Source organism: Alternaria hordeiaustralica (genome assembly GCF_023758085.1).
Source record: "Alternaria hordeiaustralica strain BMP 2776 chromosome Unknown scaffold_32, whole genome shotgun sequence".
NCBI lineage: Eukaryota > Fungi > Ascomycota > Dothideomycetes > Pleosporales > Pleosporaceae > Alternaria > Alternaria hordeiaustralica.
The window spans coordinates 111957-131159 of NW_026056804.1; the positions used below are offsets into that span (position 1 = coordinate 111957).

The 19203-nt window shown below is 39.8% G+C and overlaps 5 protein-coding genes across 5 annotated transcripts; 3 read left to right on the plus strand and 2 right to left on the minus strand.

The window, feature by feature from the left end:
• Positions 1-5933: 5933 nt before the first annotated feature.
• Positions 5934-6568, plus strand: J4E84_009776 (uncharacterized protein; the record flags this gene model as incomplete). Its single annotated transcript, XM_049392336.1, has 2 exons — positions 5934-6307; positions 6379-6568. The coding sequence occupies 2 exons, from the start codon at positions 5934-5936 to the stop codon at positions 6566-6568; spliced, it is 564 nt and encodes a 187-aa protein (XP_049239919.1).
• Positions 6569-7515: 947 nt separating this feature from the next.
• On the minus strand, positions 7516-8913 carry J4E84_009777 (uncharacterized protein; the record flags this gene model as incomplete). Its single annotated transcript, XM_049392337.1, has 2 exons — positions 7516-8823; positions 8875-8913. 2 exons carry the CDS (start codon positions 8911-8913, stop codon positions 7516-7518), a joined length of 1347 nt encoding a protein of 448 aa, XP_049239920.1.
• A 767-nt stretch (positions 8914-9680) lies between these two features.
• Positions 9681-10478, minus strand: J4E84_009778 (uncharacterized protein; the record flags this gene model as incomplete). Its single annotated transcript, XM_049392338.1, has 1 exon — positions 9681-10478. One exon carries the CDS (start codon positions 10476-10478, stop codon positions 9681-9683), a length of 798 nt encoding a protein of 265 aa, XP_049239921.1.
• Positions 10479-13961: 3483 nt separating this feature from the next.
• Positions 13962-15185, plus strand: J4E84_009779 (uncharacterized protein; the record flags this gene model as incomplete). The annotated part of the gene is made up of 1 exon (XM_049392339.1): positions 13962-15185. One exon carries the CDS (start codon positions 13962-13964, stop codon positions 15183-15185), a length of 1224 nt encoding a protein of 407 aa, XP_049239922.1.
• A 583-nt stretch (positions 15186-15768) lies between these two features.
• Positions 15769-18623, plus strand: J4E84_009780 (uncharacterized protein; the record flags this gene model as incomplete). The annotated part of the gene is made up of 3 exons (XM_049392340.1): positions 15769-16295; positions 16538-17036; positions 17085-18623. The coding sequence occupies 3 exons, from the start codon at positions 15769-15771 to the stop codon at positions 18621-18623; spliced, it is 2565 nt and encodes an 854-aa protein (XP_049239923.1).
• Positions 18624-19203: the final 580 nt, after the last annotated feature.

Consider the following 19203-nt stretch of genomic DNA (forward strand, 5'->3'; position numbering starts at 1 on the left):
TTCTTACTTATAGTAGACTACTCTATATAGTCTTAGAACTTCTTAAAATTCTTAGAAAGTACTTTAGCTTCTACTATTTATAGTAGCTAGGTATTAGTCTATTCTTAGTTACTTATATTATAAAGTTATTCTACCTTCTCTATAGTTATAAGGTACACTTTATCTTCTCTAGTAACTAATATAGTAGCTATATAGCTAGAGATTATAGATATATTAGAAAAGGCTAGAGTCTTTAGATAGCAGGCCTATTTAAGTTTATAAGATAGTAGAATAGGCTACTTATAGTGCTAGCTACTAGTAATATAGTAGAGTTTATAATTATAGAGGCACTAGCAGAAATAGTAGTTAGAATTAAATATTATAGATATAGTATTCTAGTCTACTTAGAGGTTATATTATTAAAACTAAGAGGTATCTAGAATTATCTAGATACTACTAAGCTTTGTAATATATGTAAGAACTTATTTATTATAATTACTAAAAGAGACGTTTACTCTAGTTATATAGGTAACGTTAGTAACTTAGAAACTATTAGCTAGCTCTAAGCTAGCAGAATTTTATAATATAATTATTTTATAATTATTTATATAGGCGTAAGAAGTATTAATAAAGATAGAGATATAACTAGAATTATCTATAAGTTTAATATATAAGAATAGTTATTAAGAGAGAGATATAATTTCTTTAAAAACTAACTACTATTCTACTTAGAGAAGATATATAGCGCTATAGATAGTAGTAGCTATAATAGTAGAGACTTAAACTCTTAGTGTTATAAAGCTTTCTAAGTTCTTAATCTAGAATAGAATAGCTTATAGCGTAGAGTTAGATTTATTATTATCTTTATTATTATAGACTTTAATAAAAGAAAATAGAAAAGATAGTATAGATATAGGTATAGGTGTCTTTAAAGTGTCTTTATTATTATTCTTAGACTTAGAAAGTCTCTAGAGGTAACTATTACTAGAGACTACTTATTTTCTACATACGTATTAGTACTAGTAACTAATAAAAAAGAAGTTAGACTTTAATTTCTAATTTAGATAGAAGCTTAGAAAATAGAAACGCTAGCAGCCTTACGCGCTTTATTAAGAGTAGTAAGAATTTTAGAATACTTTACTATTAAAGTAACCTTATTCTATCTCTTATAAAGAGTATCTACTTAGTTAGACTTATAATCTATATATATATAGTTAAAGCAACACTATAGATTAGTAAGAACTTAGGTCTTTATTAAAGTATAGTTCTTATAAGGCTTATTAATAATAAAGTAGAAAGCGCTAGTACTATCTATAGTAGAGATAGTGTTGCGTAAGTAGTTATAGTTACTACCTACTCTACTACTATTACCTCTACTATTACTATTACCTCTACTACTAGTCTAAGTTTTTAGCTAGCTAGAGTAAAGTAAAGAATATAGCTACTTAAGATAGTAGAGCTTATTACTAAAGGTAGTAAAGTTCTAGGTATAACGCTTATTATCTATTAGGTACTTAATACAGAAGCACTAGTAGAAAGATAGCTTTTAGTATAGCTAGAGAATCTTTTTTTTATTACTCTACTTAAGAGAAGTAACACTAGTTTAGAAATAGGTAAAGTATAAGCTAATATTTTTACTAGTCTTTATACTACCTTTATAATTATAGAACTTATAAGTATTATATATAGAGTTAAGACGTTTATAGTAGATATTAAGAATATTCTAAATCTATTATATATGCTTAAACTTCTCTCTAGAGATGTACTAGCTAATAGAGATACTATTCTATATAGCGCTAGTAGTTCTTATATAGATATAGTCTATCTACTTATCTTTATACTAGAAGGTAGTAGAGTAAGCCTAGAACTAGCTTTATATATTAAGCTTCTACTTTAAGTATAAGTTAAATAGTATTCTAGGTAGACCTTTAAACTTATTAGGCTTAAGCTATTTAGAATAATAAGCCTAGAACACTAGAGCCTAAAGAGGTAGAAGAGTAGTAGTAGAGTTAGAACCTAGTAGCTAGCGTAACACCTATTAGTTATAGTAACTAGGTTAAGAAGCGCTAGTAGAATTATTAGAGTCTTTTAAGTTAGAGTTATTAGGCTCTATAGGCGTAGTAGTAATAGTAGAAGCTTATTAAATAAGGGCCTCTAGGTAAGTAATCTTAGCGTAGGCCTTAGTGCGCGCGCTATACTCTTTTTTATATATCTTCTTATAGATATTCTTATACTTATATACTTTTTTAAGCTTACGTTTAGTAATAATATAGTAGTTCTCTAGGTTAAGTATATTAGTCTACGCGTTAGCTTTTATTAGGCGTAGTTACTCTATTAGGCTTATAATCTTACTATCTAGGTCTAGAGTTTAAAGCTAGAGAGTGTTAGTAGTCTTAATAGTGTTAGTAGCTCTAATATAGAGGTTACAAGCCTTATTATACTTATTAGTAAGTTCTTTCTAAGCTTTTTTAAGCTAACTATTAGTAATAGTTAGATTATAGTAAAGAAAGTACGTAGTATTAAAGTAGAACTTATATTTCTTAAAGTCTTTCTTTATAGTAAAAGCGTAGCTTTTCTTAAAGAGAGTCTTGTTTATATTACTAATAAGTTTAGCTTTACTCTTAGTATTATACTTATATATAGTAAGAATAAAGTAACTATCTTTTAGAAAGTTAAGCTTTAGAATAATAAAGCTTATAACTTTATAGTAAGTAGTAAAAGGTACTACTAGAGTATACTCTTAAACTAAAGATAGAGAAAACTATAAAATCTTCTTATTAATAGAAGCTAGAGTATTTACTTATATTAGACTCTACTAGTAGAGTTACTAAAGGCTCTAGTTAAACTAAGGCAGATTAATAGTAGTATTACTAGTAGTAGTAGCTTAAGAACTAAAAGAGTTAGAGTAGTAGGCGCTACTATAGATAATATAAACAAGAGGCTTACTAAAAGAAAGATAGCGTAGTAGCTAGGCGCTGCTATAGGTCTTAGTAATATTACTTAGTAAGTTAGCGAAGAAGACGCTCTTATAGAGCTTAACTAAGTTACTATAGTTATTATAGTTATTATCTTTAATAAGATAATAATAGATCTAGATAAGGTTAGTCTTATTATTACCTTTATTATTAGAGTTAAAAATATAACTACTACCTATAGTAGAGTTAACTTAGAAGTTATTCTAGAAGGCGCTAGAGAACTAGAGAAGACTACTATTATAGAGATTAGAACTACTACGCAAGTAAGAAAGAAACTAATATAGATTCTAAAAACTATTATATACTATAGTAGTAAGTAATCTCTAGGTACTACTCTACGTAGTAGCGTAGAAGAACTAAGGCTAAGACTAAGACTAATTTATACGCTAGCTATAGATAGTAGAAGCTATAGTAGGTTTAGTAAATAAGAGCGTGTTAGAGATAGTAATAGGTATTATAGGTAATAAAGTAACCTTAGTAATAGTTCTTTAAATAGAACTAGAGAAGTAGAAGATAATATAAAATACGTTTCTACTACTAGATAAGTAGAGAATTAGTAATAATATAGTTATAATCTTAGAAGTAGTTAGCTAACGCGCTAAGCTACTTTTTAGAGACGTAGTATTAACTATAATAATATATAAGAGTTATATAGAGATTAGATAATAATATTATATTAAATTATAATATTATTATAGTAAGGCTTATAAGAAGTACTTAGAGGTAATAATATATATATAAAGTTATTAGCCTAACGTAGACCTAACGCCTAGAGAACTAAACTATTATATCTATAACTTATAAATAACTTACCTAAATTAATTACTAGATTTTAAGAACTAGAGCTTCTTTCTAATAATCTATATTATTAATAATATAGCTTATAAAGTTACTCTTATACTAGGTATATAAGCTTATAATATATTCTATCTTTAGTTACTACACTACGTAGACACTAATCTACTACTAGATTAGGTCTAAAATATTAAGAGACTAGTTAAGCTTACTAACTCTAATATTAATAATAACACTAACTATACTATTAAAGCTATACTAGACAGCTACTTTAATAAGTAAGAGAAGAACTCTAGCTATAGTAACGCTAAAGGTCTTCTATAATACTATATATAGTAGATAGATTACCTAGAAGAATCTAATAACTCTTTCTAGAAACTATATATAAACCTAGTAGATTTAGCTAACTTTATTACTAAATACTATTATTACTAGCTTAGTAAGCTTAGACTATATATATAGTTTAGTACGCTAACTAGTAGATAGAACTTTATAATAATAACGCTTTATTAAGATAATAATTAGAACTAATATAGCTATATAAATAGTATATTATAAGTAGTTATATAATACTCTATTATAATCTATTACTTATATATTAGAAAAGCTACCTCTACGTATTATTCTAGTATATAACGCTTAACTTAAACTAATACTTATACTATATAAACTATTATATTAAAAGAGACTATAGTATACTAAGTTATACTAGATATATTATCTAATAATAGAGCCTTGCTACGCTTTATTATATAATATTAACTTAGAGATTATAATTCTACTAGACTAGTATTAAAATAAAGATAGTAGAATCTATAATAGCGTAATAAAGTAACTAGCGTAATAAGAACACTACGCCTAAGATAAGCTAATATATATAGACTTATTCTACCTTCTACCTTTATAACTACGTCTATCTACTTTTAATATTCTTAACTTCTTTAATAAAGCTACTTAAGCGCTATAATATAATTATAATTACGCTAATAGCTACTATAATAAAGAATAAGAATATAAAAGAGAATAGTAATAGATTATAAGTAGAAGTATAGAAGATACTTTAGCCTATATAGCTTTGCAAAGTAGATATCTTCTTTATAATTATATTTAGGTATAGTATTTACTTTTATAATATACTATATTTAGTTTATTTTATAAAGCGTTAGAACTTACTCTAAAAAGAGAAAAAGGTAGTATTATAGATTAAACCTATAATCTCTACCTAATTAGGCCTAGCTCTATATTAGGTAAGAAACTTTAAAATACTACCTATATAGCTTTCTCTTTTCTATAATATAGTATCTTACTAGTAATATAATTTTAACTTAATATACCTATTATAAATTAGAGTCTTTAAGAATTTAACTTAGAAAAAAAGCTTTATAGCTATTAAAGCGTATAAATATCTATTTAGTTAGTAATATATAGTAGTAGTAGAAATAGAAGAGTACTTACTAATATAGTAAGTAAAGTAAGTATTAAAGAATAAAAGAATACCTTTAGAAACTTTTATTTATTACGCCTAGTATACGCTTATACGCTCTTAGTACTAACTTTATACTTAATAAATACTTATAAATAAGTATTATATTAATAAATTATAGTACTAAAGTAATCTTTAGTAAAAAATTAAAAATATTAAAATATTAGCTAAAGACTTAGTGCGCTAAGCTTTATAAAATTTAATCTACTTAATTATAAGTAGGCTATAAAAGCTCTATACTTATACTTGTTTCTATATATATATACTATTACTTGCAACACTAGATTAATAAAATTAAATTACGTAGTTTGTTAAAGTGTGCTTTGCTAAGAGAGTGTTCACGTTGTCGGCGAGAGGTAGAGGCTTTATAGACCACTGCTGAGCCTATTCTCAACCCCTTCAAGTCGTCGATGTACAGGTTGGCGCAGACTCACATGTCCGCGAGGCTGGTAGATCGCAATGCTGCGTCATGCAGGATGCTGTTGGTCAGCACTGCCTGAGTGTGCCGTCTATAAGTACGCCCCGCATCTCAACCTTTGCGCACTGCATCCTCTTCTCGCAGACACCACATCGCCTGCTGCCACCACTCTATTTAACCCTCTACCCGAGGTTGCGTTTAATAAACTACGAAGCTAATGTTACTTGCCTGAATCCTATTTTCCACTGTAAACGAATCAACGATGTCCTCGTCATCCTCGCCAATGCCGCGGAGCCATAAAGGATTCAACGCCAACAACGAGGAACCTTCAACCGCAGACCAGAGTCAACACGAAGGCGGCGTGGAGAAGGCCGCCGCTTCCACTGGAGCGAGAGTCGTGACAGATCCGCTGGAGATCTTCATCGACTCTATGCGAGAATGCGAGAATAGCCATCACTTCCACATGATCTGCAGAGACGGCGTGATGAGAGTCATCGAATACCTACCTGGGCCGCCTGACGAAATCACTCAAACCAACATCTTTGATGCAAAGCCCATGTCGCCGGAGCTGATCAAATCATGGTTGGACAGAGGTCCATGGAGTCAAGAGAAAGAGGACAGATTTCGCGGGATTGATGGTAGAACGGTTCCACAGGAGTAAGTCACACCTTTCATCGCACGCTCATTGAGCAGCGGAAACATCGACTGACTTAGTGCTGCTGTTGCAGGCAGTGGATGAACCCCCCTGCAGGACTAATTCCAACCTTCGGTACCAAGAACGAGCGCGACGAGGAAATGAGAAAGCACCGCGAGGAAAGGGCGGAGTTGGAACGCAAGATTGCGAGTGGTGAGGTCGAGCAGGAGCCAGCGATAGCCTGTATGGCCATCCAAAGCAACTACGACCTGAGTCCTCGTTAGGATGTAGCCAGGACTGTCTGCAGGGCGTACATCCTGTTGGTGCGCGGGTCTCTTTTACTGGCTTCGATCATGGGCATGATATGAGCCTGGACTTCAAGATGTTGGTATTAGGTAGTTCGCCTGGAAAGCTGAGTATACGTAGAAATGACTGTCGTTGCCGAATGAGGATGCTGATCGTATTGGAACCATGTCAAGTGACATAAGTTTATATTATGCGACCATACAGGAGACCAGAAATCATCACGGGGCGACGCAACTCCATCCTTCTGGGAGGCTTGTGACTCAAGGACGGCTGGGACGGCGTGCGCATTGTATGGTATCTTGGTAGCGGCCGTGCACCGGTGGCGACGCGCACCCCAACATGGGTGCGTGTTGGTTACAACAGGCAATCATCCGTCACTGCAAGATTGGAAGTACTCCAGGGCTCAGGTGTCTTTGGAGAAAGGATCGAGCAGGAAAAGCTGGAGAAGTGTCGGCGCGGCGATCGGGCAGGGCCGCTCCGAATGTGGCATCCCATTCATGAGGTTGCAGCAAACTTTGCGCCACACGGGAAGCCGGGATCGTGCGCGGCGGATTCAACTACAAACGACCCCTGAGAATTACGCCCTGCAGACAACATCAAAACACCGGCCTACAAACGCCGATGATCGGCCTTGTCACTCCAGCGGAAGCCCCACCATGTCGAAACTCTCCTTCCACGTCCTCTCTTCATTCCCCTCGCCGTATGCCCACGGCGCACACCCTTCTCGTCATGAGTCACTTTCATCTTATCGTGTCTTAATGCGATCAACTGAGGATGGTGATTCCTCGCATTCTACTAAGAGCACAAGTTTGCATACCTCTTACATTGCTACAGCAAAAGGCTATCTAGTGACTTCCATGAGGCCCTGCAGTCTATGCTACTCTTAGAGCGAAAGTAGGGCATATCCCCAACATAACATATCCTCCTAGGCATCCCCTACATCCACCTCCTCACCACCCTCAACCTCCACGTCCCCACCCACCTCATCCACCTCAACAAGAAAGTCCTCGTCCCTCGCTACCTTAGGCACCTCGCAAACCTCAAGCGCTTCCCTGAACACCCTACCCGCCCTCGTATCCTCCCGGTACCTCTTCTTCACACTCTCAACCCACGCCAAACTTCCAGGTGTGACCAAATGCGGATTAGCACCAGCTTCAAGTAAGACCAGACAAGCGATGCTACGACCGTAACGCATCGCTGCTTGGAGAGACCGCTCGACACCGGCTCGGTACGCGGGACCGTTGGGATCGGCGCCTAGTTCCAGCAGCGACTTGATGAAGATGCCAGCGGCTGGTGTTGTGCATAAGTTGACGGCGGTGAGGAGGGCGTATGTGGAGCCTTGGATCTGGTTGATGGCTAGGGTAGTTTGACCGATCTGAGGACCGAAGAGTAGATGCAGGAGATCTGGCTTCGAAAGACGGCATGCAGTTTCGAAAGCGGCGTAGATGGTTGATGGACCGGTTTGCGAAGGCAAAGCAAGAAGTAGCTTGAGTAATTCTTCTTTGTTGGTTTGGATAGCCTTGTCCAGCCAGGCTTTCATGCAGGCTTCGGTTGCTGAGCCGAACGCGGTGATGTACTTGGCCAGGAGGTATTTGGTCATGGTCATAGAGTCGTCTTCCAGTCCGATAGTGGTACAGATGGCCTGGCGGAAGGATACATGCTCGCTGTATTGGTATCCAGCGACGTCTCGGTCCTGATTGGTGATGGCTTGCTGTACCAGTGCCTTGGTGGCAACTTCTTGGCCCGCATACACCGCAGCATCAAGTGGGTAACCAAAAGCTAGTGACTGCGTCCACAGAAGACACTTGTTAGCGCCGACGAAGTGCTTCAACGCGTTGAGCTTTCCGGTTGCGGCGGCTGCAGCAATCAGGGCAGTATCAGTGACCCGGATGGTGTTCGGCATGTAGTATCCCAATTTGTTGAAGTCAGTGGTAACGCATCTGAACGCGTCGCTGTGGTTGCGAACAAACAGTTCACACAGCGCCCTCCTAAGTGCAGCCTCTTCAGTGTCGTTGGCGATCCATGGAGTCATCGCTCGCAGGATAGCGCGGATGAAGTCCGTCACATGGCTGCGTGCGAAGCCGTTGAGCTTCTTGCTTCGCACGAAGAGGAAGTCGGCGAGGTACTCCTTGAGGATCTTGCGGCCGGCAGGCGTCTTGAGGTAGGCGTTGAGGGCTGGATTGGCGAGAATGTCGTACGTGATGTAATCGCGGAACGAGGCTAATGTCGCAGTCTGTCAGCTTGGGATGTCATGTGTGCGGTTGTTGTATTGTTGGGTACTTACTGCAGGTTCCTCGAGCCAGCCACGCTGCTGGTATACCATGCTTTCTGGCTAGTGTGTTGAAGACGCGCTGGACGATCTCTATCGGTAGATCGAGTAGCTGAAGCATGTTTGTAACGTGTTCAGCGGCTGAGATGTCGAGTTCGAGGTAGAGGTAGAAGTGATGTGCGTCGGATCCGGAGAGATATTTTATATCTGTGTGTTGGCCTGGGCGCGTTGGATAAGAGACACTGAAAGTGGAGTTGGTCTGGCAATTGTCGCCCATTGCGCAATAATTCATCCTGCATTGCGCAATAACTCATCCTCCATTGCGCAATGTTTTTCCCGGACGGGCTCGTGAAATGACTAGCTTTTCGTAAACGCCCGGCACAGTGACTGTTAAGTTGTAATACTCACTCAAACTCCGCATTTCTCTCATTCGTAGTAGTTCCAAGATATTGTCGACTGTCAGAGACACTATAGTAATGGCAGGATACCTACGGTACGACTCACCCGGAGCGCTTTTCAGCTTGCTACAAGATGGGATGAGATCAAAGGCGCCTCAAACATGTTCGTGATTGACGCAACTTATAGACTTACTATTTGATGCACTTGCGATTGATAGTGAGAACTTTGACCGCCCAGACGCAGCGTGGAAGACAGAAAGCCTTCTACAATTCATGCAGTCTCGGGTATGATTGGTCAGGCGCCAAGGTGGTGAAATTGCTGGCAAGATACCTCGAGAACTCATCATATAATCCTTTGGGTGAGTCGAATGTTTTCGAGTAAGCTGGGAGTCGACTCGCTCCCAGTATGAAATAAATGCAGCATCATTGATTGGGCTGGCGTATACGTGTTGCGTCTTCCCATAGCTTTGGCCCCGGGATCTTGTACCCAGCAAGCTGCCGATGCACGTCCACTAGTATACCCTCATCCTTCATGCCGTATAAATCTTTGCCAAGAACACCACCAACTAGCTTCTTCCCCTCCTCTCTCGACTCCCGTGCGACGTGCAAGTTCACACACTGCGGATACGCCTGAGCACCATCCAGATTCTCCGCAACATGCAGCGCGATGATCTCGTGTCGCAATACGTAGTATCCTTCCGCGAGTCTCTCCGGTATCTTGACCATCCAAGAATACTCATTCGCAATGAGCACATCAGCGGCCCATGTCCCACCGAGATCCAATGTGTCCCAGCCTGTACTGTTCAGCCAGCCTAGCTCATCGATCTTCACCCATGTCAGATCACTACCTTTCCTGCTCGTGCAGCTACCCTGGCAGTCCGCCAGATACGTCATGACTGGACCGACGTGTGATACTGGCCACTCGTTCCATTGTAGCTTCAGCTCGTCACCTGCGGTGGTGTTGACGTGAAGTGCTCCCGGTATAGCATCGTAGTGGCAGGCGATGTTGGAGGTGTTGAACTGTGAGGGCGGGACGTATATGTTCCCGAGATTTGACGCGGACCATGCCGCAAGTGGACGCGGAGGTATAAGGGTGTCCGAGGAAGCCGGATCCCAGCCAGCGTAGATCTCTCCGCTGGACGTCGTGATTTGGGTGATTCGGCCGTGGGCATGGACAGCTGTGGTAAAGAAGCCCGGTATTGCGATACTGGAGAGTCGCATCTCTACTTAACGGGACGGGCTGCTGGCGATAGGCCCAAGACCTTCTTAAAACGGGAAGTGGTGCATCACGGCCGTCTTGTAGTGACCAACGACCAGGGTATTGGGCTCGTGATTTCGTTCGTAATCGCCCTTTACCCATACACACCTGGTAATTACCCCAGATTCCGCGATGTTGTACCTCATATCGACAAGAACTCGTGATTGGCCAAGCTCTCCGGTACCTTTGGAACACTTACTCTAGACTTCGCGCCTCTACCCAGAACACGTCGCGACTACTACATGGCTTGAAATGAGCCATCTTGACATGGTCGGCTTAAGAACCGTATGAACAGGCTCTGTCGCTGCATCCCGGGCTCGGATCAAGACTATTAGGGCCCAGTCGCAATGGTGTCAGTACTTGACTTCTCTTCGACCTATGCCGTGTGTCAGTGTACTAAGAAGGCCGCTACTCCTGTGAAGGTTCCTATAAGCTACCGCTCAGCAGGCACAAGGCGACGATGGCTACATTGATCTGACGTAGACCAGGTACCTAGGAAGCAATAGCCCAAAGTTGTATCGCTTTTGATGTTTGTCGTGAGAATGCGAGGATAATTCTTGAAAGATTCCGAGCTGTGGTGCATCTAACACGCGATGCTCCTGTAGAGGCATTGCCTTTCGTTTAGTATCGAGACGCGGGGTGAAGGATGTCATATTGATGACGCATGACCTCGGGAGGCGGTGACACCTGGCAGTCGACCCCGGGGCCCGCAGCAAAACGAAGAACCTCTGAGGAAACAACACCAACGAAGTAAACAGTCGCATATGATGCATACGGTGGACACGCAACATGAGAAGTGTGGGAAGTAAGGTAATCTATGGTTTAATACGTTGATGCCCAAAATTCCTCTAACATAGGCTAAGGCTCTAATGTTTCTAATATTTTAACGTAATTTTATTACTAAAATACTAGTCTCTAAGTAAGTTTTCTTCTATAATTTTACTTTAGTATTTTATTATTTTTATTAACTTATACTTACTAGCTACTCTAAGCTACTACTATTTTAGTTTATTAAATTACTTACTATACTTAGTATAGTACTTTATATCTAATTTTATAGACTCTATTTAGTAAAAAAATATTAAAAAATACTTAGCTTATTATTTTAGAATAGCTAAAAGATTTTAAAATTTTAAGATATTTAGTATATATTACTATTAGTACTAATACTTAACTATAACTATATATATTAATATACTTTTTTTATATAGTAGTTAAGAACTATATATTATACTAATTACTTAGTAAGATAATATAGTAGTAATAGAAATACTATACTAAGCCTTATAGTATCTATTCTTTAATAACTATAATATAATAACTATTTTTTTAAGTCTTAATAAAAGTTATAATAGTTTATTATAGCTACTATCTAATAAATAGTATTTTACTATATAAAATAACTTATAAATACTATATTTTTACTATTCTAGCTTTTTTTACTTTTATAAAATATTTTAGCTAAAGTATTTTTTTATAAAAGTATAGCTTTTTATAAAGCTAAAAAGAAAGATAAATTTATTATTTCTTTTACTTTATATACTTAGTTATAAATAATAATATAGTAGATAATTAGTAGTATTTTATTAGTAAGATTATTAATAGAATAGTTTTTAATAAAATAATTTTTTTAGTTTCTCTCTTTTATAAGTAAGAAACTTTAACTACTAAAGAGCTTATATATCTTACTAATAAGCTTTTTAAAAGTAAAGCTAAAAAAAAAGATAATAAAAAGTTTTACGCTAGCTATATATATAATAGAGATAATAAAGATAATAAAAATAAAAATATTAGAAATAGAAATAATAAAAATAAAAGTAATAGAAATATTAATAGACCTAGCGTATAGCTCTAAAGTACTAGTAAAGTAGCTCTTTAGAGCGCTTATAATAGTATCTAGTATAGTATAAATATAGTAGTTTATAATAGCTTTTATAATAGCTTCTAAAATAATAATTTTAAAAAAACTTATAAAGTAATACATTTAAGAGAAAAATAATTAATTAATAATAAAAAGCTTAATTAAGTTTAGTAAGTAAAGTAATATAACTAGTAATAAGATTAGCTTTAAATAAACTTACTAACGCTAGAAGAACTTATAGAAGAGAGTAAGAATATAGTTAAGAGCTTATTTAATTAGTATAGCTTTTAGTATTAAATTTAAGCTACTATTTATATTTTTAATAAGTTTTTAAATTTTTAATTTTACTATAAGCTATAAAATAAAAATAAAAGTAAAGAATAGAAAGTATATATATAAAAGTATAATTTTATAAGCTAAGATTTTAGTATTTTATTACTTTATAATTTATAGCTTAGTTAGTTATAAGCTATTAAGAATATATAATTATATTATAATTCTTTCTACTATAGTATAAGTAAATATTAGTATTTATAAAATAGTTACTTTACTACTCTAAATTTTAAAAGCTTTAACTATATTAGAAGTAGTAGCGCTAAAAACTTAAGCCTTAGTTTATCTAAAGCTTATACCTTTATAGAATTTTAACTCTTTTAGAAATATATCTTTTTATATACTAGTAATAGACTTTACTTTTTTTAGACTAGCTTATACTATAGAATTATTAGTTTACTAATAAACTATACTTAGTAATAATAGTATTTATAACTATAAGTATTATATTATTAGTAGTAAGTAGCTAGTTTCTATTTATAAAAGTTATATTTACTAGTATTTATAATAGTAAGTTATTTAAAGCGTTAATTTCTAGCTATATAATATTAATATTATTATACTAGCTAATTACTATATTTTATTAGTAGTAATTACTTTAATACTTTTAGCTATTTTACTTAAACTAATTTTATAGTATAAAAAAATAACTAGCTTAATATAGTAGCTACTTTTAAAGTACTTTACTACTAATATATATATTTTTTTTACTTTATTTAAGTTATTAATAAAATAATATTTTAGTACTAAAAGTAAGTATAGTTTAGTATTAGTAAAAGCTAAGCTTAAAAGCTAATATAGTATTACTATAATAAAGAATTTAAATAAAAATAAATAATATAGTAATAGTACTTTATATACTTAAACTTTAACTATAGTTTTATAGTATAAGCTATCTTATTATAAAGTTATTTTAAAAACTTATTACTATACTATAAATATATATAAAAATATACTAGCTTAAACTTAGTTATTAGTAAATTATAGTTATTATATACTTAACTACTTAATATACTATTAAAGTTATTATAATTAGATTATTATAAGACAAGCGCGTAAACAAGAAGACACAGGCTAAGGCCGCAGACTTCTGTCGCATCCGCGCTAGTATGTATTGGGAACCACTAGTAGCTTGGCGCCCCTCGGCTTACCCGTGAACCTCGTGACACGCCCGGCTCTTAATGAACCTCCACCTCCGCAAGGAAAAGTCCAAACTTCCGAGGTCGTTATCTACGACTTCAGGACGGTCAACATGCCACACGCAGCAGACTCAGAGGATCCAAAGCTTACCGCCACCCATGTCGCCGTTCGAGAGGCGCGAAGTCTAGCCAATGAAGCCACGCTCAGCCAATTGACTTCAATGGTGAGCCACGACCCTGCTGCAGATATTTCTGAAGTCTTGAAGCGAGAAGCAACAGCGTATCCTCGTCTGGTCGATGAGCTCGCCGAAGCATTTAACTCATCCCCAGTTGATGAGTCGCACAATGAATATTACCAGCCCTCCGTTGCGACTGGGCTGCTGGACCTGCCAGTGGATGGCTCCGTCAAAGTCACTCACTCTTTAGACCGATCGTTGCTGGATCTGGTGCATGCAATTTCAGAGTGCGACGAAGTGCTCAGCCATATACCCAAAGAAATGGCGGCAGCATTCGACCAGTTAATGCGCGGCGGAAAGATTCTATTTCAGCTCCACGACACCTTCGTCATCGAGATCGGGCCGGGTCATGTAGTCAAAGTCGCCCAGTCTCTTGATCCTGATCACATCGATAATATACAATACGTTGCCACGCATGTGCCGGAGCTCCCGATCCCCCACTGCCTAGGCGTTTTACGTAGTGACCAAAGGACTTATCTGTTCATGTCCCGAGCAACGGGCACTACACTGGAAAGTGTCTGGCCAGATCTCTCCGCTACGCAGAAGACATCCGTACAGGAGCAGCTGAACTCTTTTTTCCAGCACCTTCGCACTACCACCGGTGAGGACTCTGGATCCGGTGTACGTCTAGGGAGTTTTACGTCTGGATTATGCAAAGATCTAAGGAGAACTCAACGCATAAGCTCAGCACCTCTACGCACCGAAGCGGAATTCAACGACTTCCTTCTCCAGCACCCCAAGAAAACAGTAACGCCATGGGTTAAAATGCTTCGCAGCTCTATGAAGGACGATCATCGCATTGTAATGACACATGGTGACTTGCACCCCCGAAACATCATGGTGACTCTGGATGATAGCCAGGCTATTCCAGTGCAAGGTGAGGTGATGCATACTGAACAAACGGTCGTTCGAGTGTCTGCCATCATCGACTGGGAGGCAGCAGGCTGGTATCCAGAGTCCTGGGAATTCGTCAAAGCCGTGAGCATGATCGATCCTCGTGGCCCCTTAAGTGACTGGATCGACTTCCTACCCACCGATACTATCGGATACTTCCCCATGGAATTTTCCATCGACCGTCTGGTCGACCAGTGGCTTGGATGATGGAGGGAATGACATGCCCTGGAACGTATCGAATTATGGAGCAAGAGATAAGCGGACCCTTACACCTGCGTACATCTACAACGCACGAGCTTGGGGGCGGTGACAGGGGACCCGCAGCAAAACGGAGCGCGTGGGGAAACAACACCAACAACGAATGCGTAGTAGTCGCAAATTATAGCGGACGCGCAACGTGAGAAGTGTAGGAAGTGATCCATGGATCAGAACGTCGATGCGCGAATCCCCCTGATGCACGCTCAGGCCACCAACATCCGTCGCATCCGCGCTAGTGTGGGGGAAGCGAGATTCGGGTAAGAAGATGGGGCGGAATGTAGTTAGTAGGCGGTTTCAAGCTCATGCATCGAAACATGCTGCCTGCGCGAAGGATTGCTGCTGGGCCTTTTGGCCCCAAGAATCAAGGCACCTATAATGCATTCCCGGCCGGTTGTTTTGGTCGTGCCTGCTACAGCGCCAGCCATACTTCATTTTGTCGCAACTGGTCAGCGAGTAGCAAGGTTGCCATAGTCTACCCACAAGACGCAAACCGACGCCACCAAATCTCATCATCTTTTCCACCTCAGCACTCATGGCTCCAACGCTCAGGACCAGGGGCAATGCACAAGCCTCGAAGACTGTTACCGACACTGGACATAAGAGAAAACGAGGTGGAGCTTCAGCTACACATGCGGATCCGGCACCAAAGAAACAGAAAGGGAAGAAGACAGCGGATGCTGTTTCCGACAAACAAACAGCGGATGCTGTTTGCGACAACCGAACAGCTTGCCAGAAAGCTGCTGATGACGAGGCAAAAGCCAAAGAGTTCCGCATCAGGTTCTATCCGGAATTCTACCCACCGCACCCAGGAGATGTCCCTGAAGAACATCAGATAAAGTTCAAGCATATTCAGCAACTGGGCAAGATGGGCTACGAGTCGTATGCGATACAACCTCGACCTGACACCATCGACAAGCCATGGGAGCTCGAGAACAAGAGGCGGGCTAAGCAGATGATCTACTGGGCTGTTCGATCGAGGGATGATCACCAGAACGAGGATAGCTGGAGAATGGAACTTGAGCCCTACGTCTTTAAACGGTTTAAGATCGAAGTTGGATGGTATGATACATTTGATCTACTTCATGTCTCGCACGCTGACCGAAAGTAGCCAAGGATGTCGGAGACGTCTGTGGGAATCTTGCATCCAGGTGGATCCGAAACACAGTAACAGTCGAACGATGTCGCTCGTAGAGCGTCAGAAACGTCGTTCAGGATGCTCGTGTGAGCCATTGGCAAAACAGCATAGCATGTGAGTCGATAGATTCACCAAGCAAGCGAATCACAGCTGATCATGTGATTAGTTTGAGTACAGGACTGACCGATATCTTCACGTATCGTATTGGCGAGCGAAGCCTCATCCAGAATGACCCGGAGAATCGTCATCGAATTAAGAAGCAGCCTGATCGAGTCTACGGACTAAGGACTACCGAAGCCATGGCGGAGAGTTTGCAGCAACTACACATTTCCCACTTGGGAGAGAACACTGCACTCAAATATCTGTCTAAGAGACTGACTATGAGCTGCAATCCAGACGGTGGTGACCAACCCTGCATGTACCCTTTCCTAGCGATGGAAGCCAAGAGCCACAAAGGCGATGGCAATTGGAAAGACATCGAGACGCAAACAGCAATACCGATACGAAACCATCTGTACCTACAGCTGCAACTCCAAGATGACCCGGACAACAAGATGAAGGTACCTGGAGGCCCGCTATCTTGGTTTCTTGCGTACAGGGGAGAAGAATGGAAGGTATACGGATGTTACGTCACAAAGTCTAGTCCAGACAGTCTGCCTTCTTACGTAAGTTGATACATGGCTTTTCCAATGGGTTTACTAATATCTCGGCAGAAAGTCATTCTTCTATGGGAGGGGAGTATCACCCGCCACGATGCAGCACTCCAACTGGTTCTCATCATGGACTACATCGTTGATTGGGCGCGTGACATCTACCGGCCCAATATCATTAGACAACTGAAGTCTGTAGTAGACAAAGGTCAGCAGTCATCCTACACAGTCACCGCAGACCCCGATATCCTCTCAAGGACTGGTTATGCAAACTCTCGGATTGGCGATGGACCTTTGGCTGCTATCAGCAGAGTTGAAACGGCCGAAGTGCTTGCGAAACCAGCCTTCGATGCGATAAACTCCACTATTGTGTCTTCTTTCGAACCCCTCTTTAAAAGCACCGGAAATCATGTCGATATCAGGGTCTGGGAAAGCGCCAAGTACGAGTCACGAGTAAGAGGGCTGTATATCACCGGAGCCGACGTTGATGCTAAGAACAACGTCATAAGAGCGGGCTGGGATCGCATGAGAACGGTTCATGTGAACCGATGTTGGTTCCTTTTATCAAGCGCTCAGGGAATCAAAACCATCGAGCAGGCATGGACCGGGCTCCAAGACACTAAGGACGTCGAAGATCTTCCGGAGCAGAAGATCTTGATCTCGCTTTATGTGCAATACCGCAAGGACGGCGACGGTGCACCTATACGAGAATTGACGTATATTGCGCTCACTGAGTCAGTCAGCCCGACCATGTGGGAAATTAGAGACATAGTAGAGCAGGGCGAGCTGGTTGTTCCCGACTACGATCTCGAGTCCAAGCTACGTGAAGCCTGGGCTTCAAGTCCCGAGAGCTACTTTCGACGTTACGCCAGCGACCAGATGAACGTGCTATGTGCCACCACATCTGAACAAGAGAAATTGGATGGTCGTGTCGCCCTCAGCTTTCACAGCGACCGCGAGGTCACGCCATGGGCAAGACGTCTGGATACTTTCATCAAGCGCACTTGTGAGAATCCACGAGCGGTGCTTCACAAAGCTTACGCACCATGTTACCGATACACAAAGGCCTATCATTCGCTTTCAGTGAAGCCCTATTGTGTCTCCGACCCTACCCAAGACTGTCTTTTCATAAACGCAGCAGCGATGTCCACTGGAATATGCGCCTACATCACGAATCCGGCATCTGAAGAGGTCGACGCTACATGGGTGATCAAGCATCTTGTGCAGATGATAATGGCATTCTGGGACTGCAAATGGCGGGATGAAAAACACATGTTCCATAGGGGAACGGGATCTTTCGACAGTAGTCTCCTACTCTGGATTGTATCGGACCCTCAATGGGATCTGTACGCTGCGATCAAGCCTAGTCTGACAATGCCTCGTATGAACAAAGTCCATGAACACCTGGCGTGGTTCCGCAAAGTGTTACTCGCACATAAATGTGGAAAACATGTTGCATGGAAGGATTATAGAGACGGGTACAGAAACGTTCAACACGACATTCAGGAAGCTTGCAAGAACTGCTCTCTGGATCACTCGTATGCTCTTAGAGCCGCTGCATATCAATACTCCGACGAAGACTTCATGCCTAAACGTCGTTAGAATAGTTTTAGATAATCTGCAAAGTACCAATCTATCTCACGATGCCCAACAACTACCCAAACCAAAGACATAGATGAAGAACCTTCATAGTCTATTCATGCTTGTATTCTGATGGACGGACGGGAAGCCTGATTTTTCATGATCCTATGGTCGTATGGGAAGAATAGGCAATAGAAAAAGTTATTATGTCAATGTCAATAGCTGTTCATGACTATGGTGCTGCCAGTCGTGCATCATCACGACTGATGAGACCGATTCCTCTCAGCCTAGCCCAAAATCTGGAATTTTTACATACGGCAGCTTGACGGTACCGACCGCTGTTTGGGCGGGGCCGCAAGGTAAGCGCTAACGTGGACGCGGCACCTGGGCGATGCCTGCGAACGCCCACCATGAGCACTAGCTATACGACCCTCGACCATCTGCCACCGCGATATTGCAATCTAGCATTGCGCATCGGTGGAGCGAAACCAGAATGACCCTCCTGCCTCGTATGCGGTATCAGATCTACGTGTTCTTTGTGGGCCATGCGGTAGCGAAAACCGGTCACGCAATCGCAACTCAACACCACATTACGCGAAGC